The 17,596-nt window shown below is 43.1% G+C and overlaps 1 protein-coding gene across 1 annotated transcript in view; it reads left to right on the forward strand.

Moving 5' to 3' along the window:
• Positions 1-17,596, forward strand: part of LOC124718942 (N-chimaerin) — a 44,506-nt gene that overhangs the window by 24,837 nt on the left and 2,073 nt on the right. The window contains exons 5-8 of the mRNA XM_047244607.1: positions 420-555; positions 5,994-6,245; positions 7,430-7,567; positions 13,826-13,931. Coding sequence (XP_047100563.1) covers positions 420-555; positions 5,994-6,245; positions 7,430-7,567; positions 13,826-13,931 — 632 coding nt within the window. The remainder of the gene's footprint in view (positions 1-419; positions 556-5,993; positions 6,246-7,429; positions 7,568-13,825; positions 13,932-17,596) is intronic.

Genomic DNA, 17,596 nt, shown 5'->3' on the forward strand with positions numbered 1-17,596 from the left:
GTGGTGCTACAGAAGAATGCTGAAGATTAGATGGGTAGATCACATAACTAATGAGGAAGTATTGAATAGGATTGGGGAGAAGAGAAGTTTGTGGCACAACTTGACCAGAAGAAGGGATCGGTTGGTAGGACATGTTCTGAGGCATCAAGGGATCACCAATTTAGTATTGGAGGGCAGCGTGGAGGGTAAAAATCGTAGAGGGAGACCAAGAGATGAATACACTAAGCAGATTCAGAAGGATGTAGGTTGCAGTAGGTACTGGGAGATGAAAAAGCTTGCACAGGATAGGGTAGCATGGAGAGCTGCATCAAACCAGTCTCAGGACTGAAGACCACAACAACAACAACAACTTGATAAGTTATGATCTTAATCACAGCTCATTACTTCCAGACCACTTATCAACTGCTTCTGTGTTACAGGTTGCTGATTCATCTGTAGACATAGATTTCAGCAAGCCACATAATTTTAAAATACACACATTCAAAGGACTGAATTGGTGTGAATTTTGTGGAAACTTTCTGTGGGGCTTCACAGCACAAGGAGTTAAATGCGAAGGTAAGTTATTTTTTTGTATTGTGAGGTTCTAATTCTCTGCCATTATGTGTCTAAAAACAGTTTTTTGCTGTTACTCCAGAAACAGAACCGTAAACTCAGCTATATCGGGAACTAACTTAGGTAACGGGAGCATGAAAACTGATTCCAAAAAGTGTCTTTGTGAACAGTTGTGATATCTTGCTGTTACTGCCATTAAATTTATTGATAGGGACAAGGAGAACAGTGTGACAGTGCTGGTAGAGTAGGTGACAGAACTACCGAACGAAAGTGGAGTAAGTCAAACGTACGCAAATTACAGTAGAAGAAAATGATTCGAAAGTGCATGGTTTCGCGTATCTAGAAGCAGAGTGCTTACCATAAATATACAATTGACATTGTCGATGAAAATGTTATTAGGAGATACTGTAAACAAAACAAAGAAATACCTATTTTGTGAAAACTTCTCCATTTTTGTTGCAGAGAATGAGACTTAAAGGCTAGCAAACAAACTCAGAAACATTATTTTGGCTACGGCATGTGATTTTAAAAGGTGCCAGAATTCAAAAGCTATAGTGTGTGGCCGAGACAACACAGTTTCAAAACAGGTGTACAACATTAGATTTTTATGAAAAAATGAAGTGTCGTAATTAAGGCGGCCGTGGTTTATTTATAGAAAATGTGGATTCAGACACATTACACTGTGAACAAGTGGTCTCAAAGTGTGCAAGTATGGCCAAACTAAAGTTCCATGCAGTGTTTTTGAGCTGTCCAGGGAATTGGCTTATATACCCATTGTACTCTGATCTCCCTCCTCCCCTATATAACCCCCCCCCCCCCAAACACACACACACACACACACACACACACACACACACACACACACTAGACTCCATCCCTCCCCACCCTTCCAACTGCTATGCCACCCCTCCTATATTTACTCCTTTAATGCCACTCCATTCTCCCTCTATTCCAATCACCCCCTCACTCTCACTTTCCCACAACCTCTCCCTCCAACCCTTGTCTCGCCTCCACCCTGACCCTCTCTCTTCACCCCTCCTCTCTCCCTGCCACCCTCACTCACCCTACCACTCTCCGTCAGGGGCAGAGGTGAGAAAGGGGGAGGGTGGAGAGGTGAGAGGAGGAAGAAGGGGGAAAGGTGAGAGAGAGGGAGAAGAGAGAGAGAGAGATGGTAAGGGGAGATGGGGAAGTGGGAAAGGGAAAATTGGGGAGTGGAGGGACAGAGGAATGGAGCTTAGGGGCGCCAACCTCACTCTCCCCCACCACCCTCACTCACTCTCCCCACCACCCTCACTCCAGTCATGACCCTGCTCCCCCACACCTCTCTCTACCTCCCCCACACCCGTGTCTCCCCACATCCCCTTTTCCTCTCCACATGCCCCTCCAATTCCATGTCAATCTCCTCTCCCTGTTCATACCCTTCCCTCTCTGTGGCTCTCTCCTCCCCCCTCTCTGTGGCTCTCTCCTCCCCCCTCTCTGTGGCTCTCTCCTCCCCCCTCTCTGTGGCTCTCTCCTCCCCCCTCTCTGTGGCTCTCTCCTCCCCCTCTCTGTGGCTCTCTCTCTCTCCCCCTCTGTGCCCCCCTCTCTCCCCCCCTCTCCCCCCATCTCTCCCCCCCTCCCTCTCCCCCCCCCCTCTCTCCCCCCCCTCTCCCTCCCCCCCTCTCTCTCCCCCCCTCTCCCTCCCCCCCCCTCTCTCTCTCTCTCTCTCTCTCTCTCTCTCTCTCTCTCTCTCTCTCTCTCTCTCTTTTCCCCCCCCCTCCCCCCCTCTGAAGCAAAGTCGTGTGTTATGCACTTCTGTCAGTGTTGTACCATTCATCCAGAACCAGAACTTTACCTAAATGACGATCCAGTCACTGTAGTGGAGACATATTGATTCTTAGGACGTTTTCGACACCCGATTGACTTGGTTTCCTCATCTTTGTCAGTGTGAGCGGAAGTGCTGGCAGCACCTCAATACCCTCTGCTGCCTAGCAAGGCCAACTGGGGTGCAGATTGCTCTACTCAGCTGCAGATCTTCAGAGCCCTGGTTCAATCCCTCCTTGACTATGGAAGTCTGGTTTATGGTTCGGCTGCGCCCTCAGCGTTGCGTTTACTCGTCCCAGTGCACCACTGTAGTGTTCGCCCAGCAACAGGAGCTCGTAGGACGAGTCCAGTGACCAGCGTCCTTGTGGAAGCCGGAGTGCCTCCATTGCAGGTTAAGCGTGCACAACTGCTGGCCAGTTACATAGCACATGTTCGTAGTTCTCCTGCGCATTCGAATCACTGTCTCCTTTTCCCACACACGGCAGTTCATCTCCTGCATCGGCGGTCCAAGTCAGGGCTTCCAATTGCAGTTCGCATCCGATCCCTTCTTTATGAACCGGCGTCCTTGCCTTTACCACCTATACTTGACTTCCATTCACATACACCTCCATGGTGTACACCTAGGCCGTGGCTTCGCTTGGTACTTTCACGTGTCCCTAAGGACTCAGTTAACCCTCCAGCTCTCCGCTGCCACTTCATCTCGATTCTTGACAAGTACCGAGGCCACAAAGTGGTTTACACCGACAGCTCGATGGCTGATGCTCACGTCGGCTTCGCGTATGTCCATGGAGGTCATATTGAACAGCATTCCTTGCCCATTGGCTGCAGTGGTTTCACTGCCAAACTGGTGGCTATATCTCGTGCTCTTGAGCACATCCGTTCATGCCCTGAGGAGGCATTTCTTCTGTATACAGACTCCTTGAGCAGCCTACAAGCTCTCTACCATTGCTACCCTCGTCATTCTTTGATAGCGACCATCCAGGAGTCAATCTATGCCCTGGAACGGTCCGGTCGTTCGGTGGTGTTTGTCAGGACCCCAGGTCACATCGGAATCCCAGGCAACGAACTTACCAAGAGGCTGGCCAAACAGGCTAAGTGGAAACTGCTTATGGCTTCTCTGCAACTGACCTGCGTTCACTACTATGCCGCAAGGTTTTGCGGCTTTGGGAGACAAAATGGCATAACCTTAGCACGCACAACAAACTGCGTGCCATTAAGGACACTACGAATGTGTGGCAGCCCTCCATGCGGGCCTCTCGCAGGGACTCTGTTGTCCCCTGCCTGCTCCGCATTGGCCACTCTTGGGTGTCACATGGCTACCTCCTGTGCCATGATGACCCACCTCAGTGTCGGTGTGGCGCCCGGCTGACAGTGGCCCATATCTTGGTGAGCTGTCCTCCTTTGGCTGCCCTGCGATGGACTCTTCAGTTACTGGACGCGTTGCCTTTAAGTTCAGCTGACAATGCCTCATCGGCTAATTTAGTTTTATGTTTTATACGCGAAGGTTGGTTTTATCATACTATATAAGTTTTAGACCATGTCCTTTGCCCCCTTGTGTTCTTCACTCTAATGCTTTTAGGGTGGATGTTCTAAAGTGTCACAGAGTGGCTGGCTTTTCCTTTTTATTCTCGTGGCTGGCAGCCACAGTCATCTGCTCTCTTGTTTTTACTCCTTCTACCTGTTTCTTGCTTCTCTCTGTGGTTTTATTTTCCTGTTTTTTGTCTGTAGCAGTGTTGGTTGTCCTTCCTTTCTCTTGTTATTGTGCTGTACGTTTCCTTTCTTTTCTTCTTTCCGTTGTGTAATTATTTTACTGGGAACAAGGGACCGATGACCTTGCAGTTTGGTCCTTTCCCCCCTCTTTTAAACCAACCAACTGCCCAATTTTAGCTGCTCTGCGACGTACTTTTAACCTTCCCAACACTCTACCTTCGGTGTTGGCTGACAATGCCTCAACAGCAGATTTAGTTTTACGTTTTATTCGTGAGGGTTTTTTTAATCATACCATCTAAGGGTGGGCATTTGGCCTTCTCTCCAAGGCCTCCACGCTCCCTCCATTTTAACGCTCTGTCACCCCTTCTTTGCATTTGTTTGTCTTGGTGGTCATCTTTTCCCTGCATGTGTTCATCTCGCCTTGTCTTTTTGGAGTGGACATTTTAGTGTGTTGCAGAGTGACTAGCTCATCCTTTTTTATACTTGTGAACAGCCAGTCCAGACCATCTGCTGTATAGTTTTAATACCTTCTTTTACTTTTTCTTGTGGTGTATGTTTCCCCTGTTTTTTGTTTGTTCCATTTGTTTTCTATTTAACTTGTGGTTCCCCATTCCTTATCTCCCTTTTACTTTCCAAAATTTACTTTGGATGTTGTTTTACCTTGAGTCTCGTTTGCATCAAGGAAAAGGGAATGATGACGCTGTAGTTTGGTCCCTTTATACCCCAAACCAACCAACCAACCTCTCCCACCACCCCCTCTACCTTCTGCGGACCCTCCACTCCTCTGCCCCCCCCCCCCCGCCATATCCCGTGCCCTCCCTCCTCTCCCCTCTTCGATCCCTCTATTCCCCTCCCCTCCCCTATCCTATCCCTCCACACCTGTCCCCTGTCCTCCATTCCCCTCTGCCTTTCCCTCCTTATGCCTCCATCTGTCCCTCCCCTCCCTGTGTCACTTCATTTCTCTTTCCCCTCCCCCTCTCTCACTCCTCCCCCTCTCCCCCTCTTCATCTCTGCCTCTTTCTACCTCCCTCTCACCTCTCCTCCTTACCTCCCTCTCACCCATCCTCTTTACCTCCCTCTCACCTCCCCCTCACCTGTCCTCTTTACCTCCCTCTCACCTCCCCCTCACCTGTCCTCCTTACCTCCCCCTCACCTCCCCCTCACCTGTCCTCTTTACCTCCCTCTCACCTCCCCCTCACCTGTCCTCTTTACCTCCCTCTCACCTCCCCCTCACCTGTCCTCTTTACCTCCCTCTCACCTCCCCCTCACCTGTCCTCTTTACCTCCCTCTCACCTCCCCCTCACCTGTCCTCCTTACCTCCCCCTCACCTCCCCCTCACCTGTCCTCTTTACCTCCCTCTCACCTCCCCCTCACCTGTCCTCTTTACCTCCCTCTCACCTCTCCTCTTTACCTCCCTCTCACCTCTCCCCCTCCCCCTTTCTCACCTCACCAGCTTCCCGTTTCACACCTCTTCCCTCTGGCCTCCCCCTTCGACCTCCCCCTCCTCCTTCCCCCTTGCACTTCTGATCTCCTCCTTCCGCCATTCCCCTCTCTTCCCTCCTCCCCCTCTCTCCATCTTACTACACCTGCTTTTTTCCTTCCTGTTCTTTCTTGTTTCTTGGTTACCCTCTCCCCTTTTCCAACCCAGACCACCCCTCCTGCCCCCAGCCATGCAGTCTCCATTGGTTCACTTCTCATATAAATTGGGTTTTTCATGCAGTAAGATGGTGTGATTCAATTTTTGCAATCTGAAAGATACTAATCTAGCTTGGTGATCCTCTTCTGGGTGCTAAAATATTTTTAGAAATGAAAATCAATACTTGCTGTATTGGAGGCACTGCCTGAAGTCCCCTCTCTGACACTCGCTTTCACTCTGATTAATGCCCACTATTGAATTGCTGTTACCTTGGCTCTTTTATTTTTTTTAGACTGTGGGTTCTCTGCACACTGCAAATGCTCCCGAAAGGTGCCGTCAGACTGTTTGCCCAAACTGAAGGGTGTACGCGGAGTATTCGGCCTGGACCTGACGACGTTGGCATCGCAGCAGCGCAGCCACGTACCGCGCGTCGTGAGGCGCTGTGTCGAGGAGATAGAGCGACGCGGCCTGGACACGGAGGGCTTGTACCGCGTGTCCGGCTTCGCCGAGGAGGTCGAGGCGCTCAAGCTGGCACTCGATACAGGTCTGCTCCTATTGCTCCTTTTGGCATGACCTACAGGCATATGCTCTGTATCATTGCTGATGTGTAAGTGGCATTTTTCTGTACTGTTCAAAGCATGACATATAATTGTGCATTTAACGGATGTAATGCGATGTCTGCGTTCGATCGCAGAATGAATTTAGGATTATAGTGAGGACTACCAAAATTTTAGGTGGATATTCTTAGATAGACCGTGACTGATCCCTTCACTGCAAAAATACAGGTCACTCCACCTACCAGTTGCCCATGTACTTCTCAACAATTATATTGTTGCTTAATTTTTATACCCTTACTCCTCCTCCAGGGGCCCAAACAAGTAAAAATTGTCTAGGGTTAAATTATGATCAGTAAGGAAGGTATTAAGTAGTTGTCTGCGGAATTCATTTCACAGAGTTTCTCAGTGGTTGCAGTTACATATTGTCTTGCAGGAGCTTAGTTTACTGAGATACAAAGCTTTCACATTGATGGACAGTTTAGAGTAGTATGTTGAACAAAGTCTTCCACCATTGTGAAAAAATTCAATGGGGGTCGTACATGTTGATTGTGAAGAAGCAGTTGTTAGAACTTCGCTGTTAACATGGAATTTCTGACCTTGACAGATGCCCCTGCTTGTCTTATTCTACTGACAAATGCTTAACTCTCCCCTCTAAGTAAACACCTAAATAAATTGCAGTCACTACATTTGAATTTACTGACACTTTTTCCACTTGGATCAGCAGTGTCGTCAGCATACGCCTACATGGACACGTTGTTGGTGGAAACTGTGATCATTGTGATACCTACCACAGCCCCGGTATTTTCGTTCGTACAGTCGAGTCTGCAGCACCTCACAGACCATTCCTTCCTCGTCAGAAATCAATCGATCCTGCAGATTATGTCTCCTGAAGTAACTAATTAAGACAGTTTGAAAATTGAGCCACCGTACCAAATCTTATCAGACGTTTTCTCAATAATGAGAGCGGCTGCTGCGTGCTATTTTCTCTCTCCTTTATTTTACATACATGATCAGTTAGGTGCATTTAATTATTTGTTTCAGCTATCCTCGCCTGTCTCTTCCAAATCATATACTGAATGGATACTAACTAGACTTTTCACAATTTTTTGTTTGCTAATGCACGTCATTTTGGTTTCGTGTGCGCGCGCACATTACACGATGGTGTTTGCAGATGGTGAATTGGCAGACCTCGGACCAGAGAAGTACGACAACATCAACGTTATTGCTGGAGCTCTGAAGCTGTATCTGCGTCTGCTGCCCATACCTCTCATTACATTTGATGCTCATCCACCACTTATTGAAGCAACTAGTAAGTACTGAAAGCTGTTTGTACAGCCTGGTGTAGCCTGCATTTGAGATATGCTCTTTTTGTTCACCCTAACATGTTTTGCCCTTCCCTCCTAATTTTTTTTCCTAACATAAGTTCCCTATTACCTCTCCCCTCCTCCCCCCCACCCCACCCCCACCACCCTTGGGATTGCCTCTTCCCAAGTTCTACTTTTCTTTAGGTTGTTTTTTCCCCCTAGGGTTTGTTTTTAATACACTTTGCATTGTGAACAGTGTTTTTGAGGTGATGTAATACCTAACAGTGAACACGATACATTACCCATATTATATGCTTCTGTGGAACAACCACTTTCTTTCCCAGTGGTGAGTTGCCCAGAAGACGGTGCCTTAATAAGACATTAGTGAATGAATGTAGGAAAGGTAAGTAAACTTTTGAGATTTTTATCTCCAAAATCTGACTTTAATAAACAGACTTTGACTTTTTGCATCTCCAAAATCTGATATTATTCTGAATGCAAAAATTGCAGAGCTTATATGTTTTCTATAAATGCACTGAGGTGACAAAAGTGCTTTTGCTTGACGTAGTGCAGCAGCTTGATATGGCACGAACTCGCCAAGTTGTCAGAATCACTTTGGAGAAATATCGAGCCACGTTGCCTCTACAGCGATCCTCAATTGCGAAAGAGCTGACGGTTCAAGATTTTGTGCACAAACTGACCTCTCGATAATGTCTCACAAATGTTCATTGAGATTCATGTTGGGCAATCTGGGTGGCCAATGTATTCGCGTGAACTGTCCAGAATGTTATCAAACCGATCGCGAACAGTTGTAAGTGTCATTTGGAAACATAAACGTAGCTGCAAATCGTTTCTAAGTAACTGAACATAAGCATTTCCAGCCATTGATCGATCCATTAAATCGGAGGACCCAGTCCATTCCATGCAAACACAGTGCACACACTTATGGAGCCACTACTAGGCTACACAATGCCTTGTCGATAACTTAGGGTCACAACTTTGTGGAGTCAGCACCACGCTCGGACCCTACTGTTAGCTCTTATCAAAGGAAAACAGGACTCATCTGACTAGACCACGGTTTTCAAGTCGTCTATGGTCCGACCATTATTATCACGAGCTGAGGAGAGGCAGTGCAGACGGTGCCACACTGCTAGCAAAGGCACTCGTATCGGTCATTTGCTGCCGTAGCCAATTAATACCAAATTTCACTGCCTTGTCATAACGGATACATTAGTCTTACGTCCCACATTAACTTCTGCATTTATTTTGTGCAGTGTACCTCAAATTTTAGCACTGACAGCTCTTCCCAACCGCCATCACTCTCGATCATCGAGTGGAGGCCATCGAGAGGTAATGCCTGAAATATTGTATTCTCAGCACGCTCTTGATACTGTGGATTGTGGAATATTGAATGTCCAAATGATTTCCAAAGTGAAATGTCCCATGCATCTAGATTCCGTGGTCAAAGCCTGTTAATTCCAGTCGAGCAACTGTAATCACATTGGGAATCTTTTCACACAAATCACTTGAGTATAAATGACAGCTGCGCCAAGGCACTGCCCTTTATGTCTTGTGTAAGCTGTACTACCGCCATCTGTGTGTGTGTGTGTGTGTGTGTGTGTGTGTGTGTGTGTGTGTGTGTATATCACTATTCCGTGAGTATTGTCACCTCAGTTTATAAACCCCTAATAATTTAGAGTACACAGATTCATTCATTGATTTATACTCGTGCATTTGTTTGTAATGGTGTGCCTTGTGGAGTTCAAAATTGCGTGTATTGTGTTCCTTCTAAGTTTAGTGATAACACATTTGCATAGAAAAAGTTATTAGTTTTGAAGAGAATGTTGCTTATATTTTCAAGTGTCAAGGTTTCTCCAATATGCTCAATTATTATAGCTGCACTGTTAACAAAGAGGACCATTTCTTCCTCTTGGATATAAGTTGGCAGAACATTTATATGTAACGAGAACAAGAACAGACCCAATATCAGTCCCTGTGGTACATCTGTAGAGATTATTCCCCATTCTGAGGATGCTGTTATGTTGTGTAAAATCCCTGGGGTTTAATGAGACACTTTTGTGCCCGTAGATAGATGTTAACCCAGCAGTACATGTGATACCATAATATTTGAGCTTCTGTTAGAGAATATGGTGAAGTGCACTGTTGCAGAAACAACGAAAAAAGCATGCCAAGTTTAAACGTATGCAAAATCTCCAAGGTTGGTGATCTTTTACATAAGCTCAAACTTAAGCATGGACTTAAATGTGAGATGTTTATAATAGTTTCCACAGTCAAACTTTGTGTCACGACATGGCAGAAAATCCAAAGGGATTCTGGCCGTACGTAAAATATGCTAGCGGCAAGACACAATCAGTGCCTTCTCTGCGTAATAGCAATGAAAATACTATCGATAACAGTGCTGCCAAAGCAGAATTACTAAACGCAGCCCTCCAAAATTCGTTCACTGTTGAAGACAAAGTAAATATTCCAGAATTCAAATCAAGAACAGCTGCCAACATGGGTAACTTAAAAGTAGATATCCTCAGAGTAGTGAAGTGACTTAAATCACCTAATAAAAGCAGGTCTTCCAGTCCAGACTCTATACCAATCAGCTTCCTTTCAGAGTGCACTGATGCAATAGCTCTGTACTCAAGTCATATACAACTGCTCACTCAACGAAAGATCCACACCCAAAAACTGGAAATAGCACAGGTCACACCAATATTGAAGAAAGGTAGTAGGTGTAATCCACAAAATTACAGGCCCATATCATTAACGTCAGTCTGCAGCAGGAGTTAGGAACATATATTGTGTTTGAACATTTCGAGTTACCTTGAAGGAATTGGTTTGCTGACACACAGTCAACACAGATTTAGAAAACATCATTCTTGTGAAATGCAACTAGCTCTTTACTTCCATGAAGTGTTGAGTGCTATTGACAAGGAATTTCAAATTGATTCCATATTTCTAGATTTCCATAAAGCTTTTGACACTGTACCACACAAGCAGCTTTTAGTGAAATTGCTTGCTTGTGGAATATCGTCTCAGTTGTATGATTGGATTCATGATTTCCTGTCACAGAGATCACAGTTCATAGTAATTGATGGAAAGTCATCAAGTAAAGTAGAAGCGATTTCTGACTTTTCCAAGGTAGTGTCATAGGCCCTTTACTTTATAAACGGTGTAGGAGACAATCTGAACAGCCATCTTAGGTTGTTTGCAGATGACACTGTCATTTATCATCTAGTCAGGTCACCAGAAGATCAATATAAATTGCTAAACAATTAAGAAAAGATATCTGTATGGTGCAAAAATTGGAAATTGACCCTAAATAATTAAAAGTGTGAGAATTCAACTAAATACCTAGGAATTACAATCATGAACAACTTAAATTGGAAAGAACACAGAAAATGTTGTTGGGAAAGCAAACCAAAGACTATGTTTTATTGGCGGAACACTTAGAAAATGTAACAGACGTACTAAAGAGACCGCCTACACTGTGCTTGTCCATCCTCTTTTTGGAATACTGTTGTGTGTTCTGGGGTTCCTTACCAAATAGGATTAATAGAGTACATCAAGAAAGATCAAAGAAGAGCAGCCCATTTTGTATTATTGCGAAATAGGGGAGAGAATGTCACTGACATGATACATGATTTGGGGTAGACATAATTAAAACGAAGGCGTTTTTCGTTGTGGAGGAATCTTCTAGCAAAATTTCAATTACCAACTTTCTCCTCCGAATGCGAAAATATTTTGTCAATGCCGACCTACATAGGGTGAAACAATCATCATAATAAAACGAGGGAAATAGTGCTTGCACGGAAAGATATAGGTATTCTTTTTCTTGCATCCTGTTAGAGATTGGAACAACAGAAAATTATTGTGAAGGTAGTGTGATGAACTGTCTGCCAGGGACTTAAATCTGATTTGTTGAGTATCCATGTAGGCGTTACGGACTGCTGCTGCCATCTGCAGCTGAGGTAGGCGAGTAGTGTGAGAACTCTATTGCATCTGAAGTGTTGCAAGCAGGAAGATAAGAACAATTGAGCTGTACTACCCGCTGACAACCGGAGCTAAGGCAGTAGCAGAGGTTCAGGTTCATATTCCCTTCCCACACGCTGTGAGTGGTGTACCATTGTCACTGGCAGTCATGTGTATTTGTACTGTTCCACATGAACTGTTATTATTGTTGTTAAAATTTCTTTATTTATGTAACTGCAGTCTTCTTTACATTTGAGCACATTTTATACAGGGTGGTCCATTGATCGTGACCGGGCCAAATATCTCACAAAATAAGCGTCAAACGAAAAAACTACAACAAACTAAACTTGTATAGCTTGAAGGAGGAAACCAGATGGCGCTATGGTTGGCCCACTAGATGGCGCTGCCATAGTTCAAACAGATATCAACTGCGTTTTTTAAATAGGAACCCCTATTTTTTATTACATTTTTGTGTAGTACATAAAGAAAAATGAATGTTTTAGTTGGGCCACTTTTTTCGCTTTGTGATAGAGGGTGCTGTCATAGTCACAAACATATGGCTCACAATTTTAGACGAACAGTTGGTAACAGGTAGGTTTTTAAAAAATTAAAATACAGAACATAGGTACATTTGAACATTTTATTTTGGTTTTTCCAATGTGATACATGTACCTTTGTGAACTTATCATTTCTGAGAACGTATGCTGTTACAGTGTGATTACCTGTATTACCACATTAATGCAATAAATGCTCAAAATGATGTCCGTCAATCTCAATGCATTTGTCAATACGTGTAACGACATTCCTCTCAACTGCGAGTAGTTTGCCTTCCGTAATGTTCGCACATGCATTGACAATGAGCTGACGCATGCTGTCAGGCGTTATCGGTGGATCACGACAGCAAATATCCTTCAACTTTCCCCACAGAAAGAAATCCGGGGACGTCAGATCTGGTGAACGTGCGTATTGTGCTCCGACGACCAATCCACCTGTCATGAAATATACTATTCAATACCGCTTCAACTGCACACGAGCTATGTGCTGGACATCCATCATGTTGGAAGTACATCGCCATTCTGTCACGCAGTGAAACATCTTGTAGTAACATTACGTAGGAAATCAGCATACAGTGCACCATTTAGATTGCCATCAATAAAATGGGGGCCAATTATCCTTCTTCCCATAATGCCGCACCATACATTAACCCGCCAAGGTCTTTGCTGTTCCACTTGTCGCAGCCATCGTGGATTTTCCGTTGCCGAATAGTGCATATTATGCCGGTTTACGTTACTGCTGTTGGTGAATGACACTTCGTCGCTAAATAGAACACGTGCAAAAAATCTGTCATCGTCCTGTAATTTCTCTTGTGCCCAGTGGCAGAATTGTACACGATGTTCAGAGTCGTCACCGTGCAATTCCTGGTGCGTAGAAATAGTTATGGTTGCAATTAATGTTGATGTAGCATTCTCAACTCCAAGGTTTTTGATATTCCCGGTTGTCGCGCAATTTGTCGGCTACTGATGAGCGGATTAGCCCCAACAGCAGCTAAAACACCTACTTGGGCATTATCATTTGTTGTAGATCGTGGTTGACGTTTCACATGTGGCTGAACACTTCCTGTTTCTTTAAATAACATAACTATCCAGCGAACAGTCCGGACACTTGGATGATGTCGTCCAGGATACCGAGCAGCATACACAGCACACGCCCGTTGTGCATTTTGATCACAATAGCCATACATCAACACTATCTCGACCTTTTCCGCAGTTGGTAAATGGTCCATTTTAACGTGGGTAATGTATTATGAAGCAAATACCGTCCGCACTGGTGGAATGTTACGTGGTACCACATACTTATACATTTGTGACTATTACAGCGCCATCTAGTGGGCCAACCATAGCGCCATCTGGTTTCCCCCTTCAAGCTAGACGAGTTTCGTTCTTTGTAGTTTTTTCGTTTGATGCTTATTTCGTGAGATATTTGGCATTGTCGCTATCAATGGACCACCCCGTTTATAAGGTCAGCCAAATGCAGTCATCATATTCTCTGATGTTATTGCTAGACACAGTGTGATTTTTTGGCGTCTTGTTTAGATCATGAGAGCCATTCATCATGATATTCTCTCTCTCTCTCTCTCTCTCTCTCTCTCTCTCTCTCTGTCTCTCTCTCTCCCCTCCCTCCCTCTTCCCCCCTCCCCCCCCTCCTGAAATGTCAGCTTAATTGATAGGACACTAATATGCTGGGGTGTTTTTGTGTTAGTTTTCATTGTTCCCTTGTTTCAGAAAAGAAGACTGTATCTGAACAGTTAGCAGCTATGAAGGAAGCTGTTATGATTCTGCCTCCTGCACACTACCAAACTTTGAAGTTCCTCATGGAGCATCTCCACAGGTGAGCAGTGGACATTGTAGAGTGTGTGAAAGGGATAAAGATATCAGTGATGCACCTAATAGCAGACATGACATCTTGTTGAATTGGGTGACTGCCGGTGGTCTGCGTTTTTCTAACACAATATTTCAACATCGTGCCTTGACGTCTTTATCAGGTGCTTATTGTGACTTTCAGGAAGCACCTGATGAAGATGCCGAGGTACGATGTTGAAATATTGTGTTAGAAAAAGGCGGACCACCGGCAGTACTCCTGATTTGACGAGATGTCACAAAATCGCCGGGGAAGTCTAAGAAATTATAACAGCAGACGTAATCGTAAAAGAAAAGAAGTCACAGGCATTACCTTCAGAGCTGGAGATGAGGAGAAAGTTCAGCATTCCATCCACATTGAGACCATTAGAAGAGAGCACAGGCAATTAAATGAGCATTCTGAATGAAATTGCATGTGACTTTTTCGAAGAAATTGTTTTGGCTGTTACCATATTTAAGGACTGGAAAAAAATCATTTTATTTTGTGGACAATTTTGATGTTATCATTTTGCCAAGCTCAGTGTTATTTTTTGCCCATTTGCAAATTAAGTGTTGGTCTTTTTCCCCCCTAAATTCGGTGTTATTTTTTGCCAATTTTGGTGCAGATTTTTAATACACTTTGTGTTACTTTTTCAGCACTTTAGTTTTACTTTTTTGACACTTTCAGTATTCTTTTTTTATAAAAAGTCCTCAGGTTGTGTACTTCGTAGAAAAAAAAGGTTTTAGTGTTATTTTGTTATAACTTATTTTTCAAGTATTGTATGTCCTCTATTTTTCTCACCTCATTGTTTTTCAGTGTTAGTTAAAAATAAAAATAATACACATTATCAATCAGATTATGTTCATTGACATCACACATTACATTTATTTATATTACTGAAAAAACTTGTTAAACCTACTAAATCTACTCAACACAGTGTTGAAATACAGTATTTTCAAATGAAAGCATTGTTATAACATCAAAATCCCTTTCTGAGACATTATGCCACCAATCCCTCACTGCAGTGTGAAAGCAGCTGTTTAGAATCTATGTTTGAACATAGAAGACACATTGCGTTCAGCTCAACAGCAGATTTTTGTTAATCTACCATTTCCTGCTGGTATGGAATGTTGCATTTGTGTCACCTCATGATATCTACACTGCTGAGACTTGACATTTCAGGTATACGTAAGACTCCTGTTATGTCAGCATTGATAGGGTTCATAATTTCCTAGGGCTCAAACAAGAGTCTAAGGTTGCGAATGAAGACTTGCGTTTATCTGTGGCCAATGAGGGTTGTCAGCATGGTTTGAAGGTGTGTACAAGTGTAACCAGTGCCTGAATTTTTTTTCCAGGTTTGTCAAAAATTTGCTAATTTCATCACAAAAAATTCCTTTTCCCACAACAATGCCACCATCTTCAAACTGTTTTAACTTGTAAACAAAGCTAACAGGTATGTCTGCTGTTGTACATATCCTGATATGTTTATTAAACAAATCGCATCAAAAATATTTAGTTTTGCAATGTGCTATTATTATTATTATTATTATTATTATTATTATTATTATTATTATTATTATTAATTATTTTATGTACTTCTATGTCATCATTGGACCATTTTAGTCGAGCATTTGCTGTTCATAATCCTTAATAAGTGCATGTTCAGACCCTTTTGAACTACCCAGTACCTTTTCATTGGTTTTGATCTTTTCCGTGTTTTCTCATCTGTAAACACACTTATCACCATGTATTGTTTGTTTATTTTTGGTTTAAATAATATATTTTTGTTTTTCAGTTTCTTTAGATTTACTTTTTGTTTTGCATGTCAGCCAGGCTCAATTGTAGTTCATCCATATCCTCTCTTATTTCCTTCATCAGTCCTGCTTGTTTTGGATTCCAGATTTGATCTGTAATTCTTCTTGTCAGTCTGATTCCTGATGTCCTCTTGATATGACCTTCAAAGAAATATTATTCCCTCCGCCTCCACCCAATTAATCCAACATGGAAGAGTCCCAGGTTGATGAGCAGTATTCAAGAATTAGTATTACAACTGTTTCCTTGAGATTCTTATAGTGAGTCTCAGCCTGCCATTTACTTTTCCTGTTATTTGTTTTGTGTGGCCATTCCTCTGTAGGTTACTCATAGGAAATACTACAGTTTTTACTGTTCCCAGTGGTTCCACACCAGTAGTGTAATTGAACATTAGCAGGCAGGCAATATGTTAACATTTGTTTTTGTTGAGGGTGAACTGCCAGTCCCTGCATCAGTCATTGATCGTTCACAAGTTTTCCTGCATTTTGCCAGCAAACAGCCTTGTGGAGCTTCCTGATTATTCACGAGATGATTTGCATGTACTGTATTTACATGAGGATAAGATGGCTCTGAATGTGAGATACCCCATTTTTTTAAAAGAGACTCTTTGAGAAAGTTTGATTTTGACATGTTCTGGCTAACCAAAATTACAAACTGTTTCTTTGGTATGAAGTATCTGCCTAAAAAAGTTAACATTATGCCTGTTCTAAACTTATGCCTATTATTGATTGTCTGAATTTTCGCAATAAAAGAATAAATAAAATAAACAAAAGCAAATGGTTTTCATTAATTTTTATCTTCACTTCCTTCTTTGCTTACTATCAAAGCCAATCGCCTATGGTATCACTATTTTCAATTTTCATCACCACTGGTATCAATATCTGGGATGATAGTTTCACCTAACCAATAAGAGGCAAGAAAAGGCAGTGTAGTCCTGTATACGAGCAGCAATGAAATATTCTTCTGAATTCTTGTAGTTTCCTAGGTGCTGTTTGCTGTGGGGTCTCATAGCATAGTCCAAATTATTGGGAGTGAAACAAGCAACAGTGAAATTTTGAAACTCTGTTGTCACAAATATTTCACTGTATATTCTGAACATGTTGTAACGTCTGAGTTTGTAGTTATGGTGGGACCTGAGAACACAACTTCTTTTCCTGAGTATATAGAGGATTCTGCATCTGTGCAGCCCTGAGGTTGTCACAGTATTTTCCTTTGCCTCATGCTTTCAGACACTTCATTTGCCCACTGCATAGAACCAGCAGTTGACATACCCCCTCTCATTTCTGTCACATCTTATAGCGAGCATAGACAACATTGCTGCACAAAATGTGCCCCTGACCCATATTTAGACTTTTACCGTCTGCTGCAGAAACATACACGATTTGTCCAATTGTAAAGTCAGTTCAGTTAGGACTACAAATAAAAATGCTTATGCTTCTAACTCAGTGTAAGATTTAGTTGCCAACTGTTTCTTATTACTACTACGAAAACAGTCTAGTTTTTTCCTTTGGTAGTGTATAATACATTTTAGTGGAAACAAAGTTGCAGTTGGTATTACTTTAGTGACAGTTTTCTCTAGTCAACCCAGGAAAACAACCAACAGTAACTTATTGTAAGAGAGAGAGAAAGAAAACAGCATCTTATAGCAGAAGGAGGTCAGAACAGATTCTGATGCAGTGTCTTGCAGCTCATCCTCTCCATATCTACAGCCTGTGCAGAAGTGGCCAGTCTGTGTTATGCAGTGGACAAATGACTCAGCTGTGGCACTCACTCATCTCACACGAACTTAAATTAAAAAAAGAATCCTGGTGAAAGAAAAAAATAAATATATTACATAATAGTCC

The sequence above is a fragment of the Schistocerca piceifrons genome, chromosome 10, assembly GCF_021461385.2.
Source record: "Schistocerca piceifrons isolate TAMUIC-IGC-003096 chromosome 10, iqSchPice1.1, whole genome shotgun sequence".
Classification (NCBI taxonomy): Eukaryota; Metazoa; Arthropoda; class Insecta; order Orthoptera; family Acrididae; genus Schistocerca; species Schistocerca piceifrons.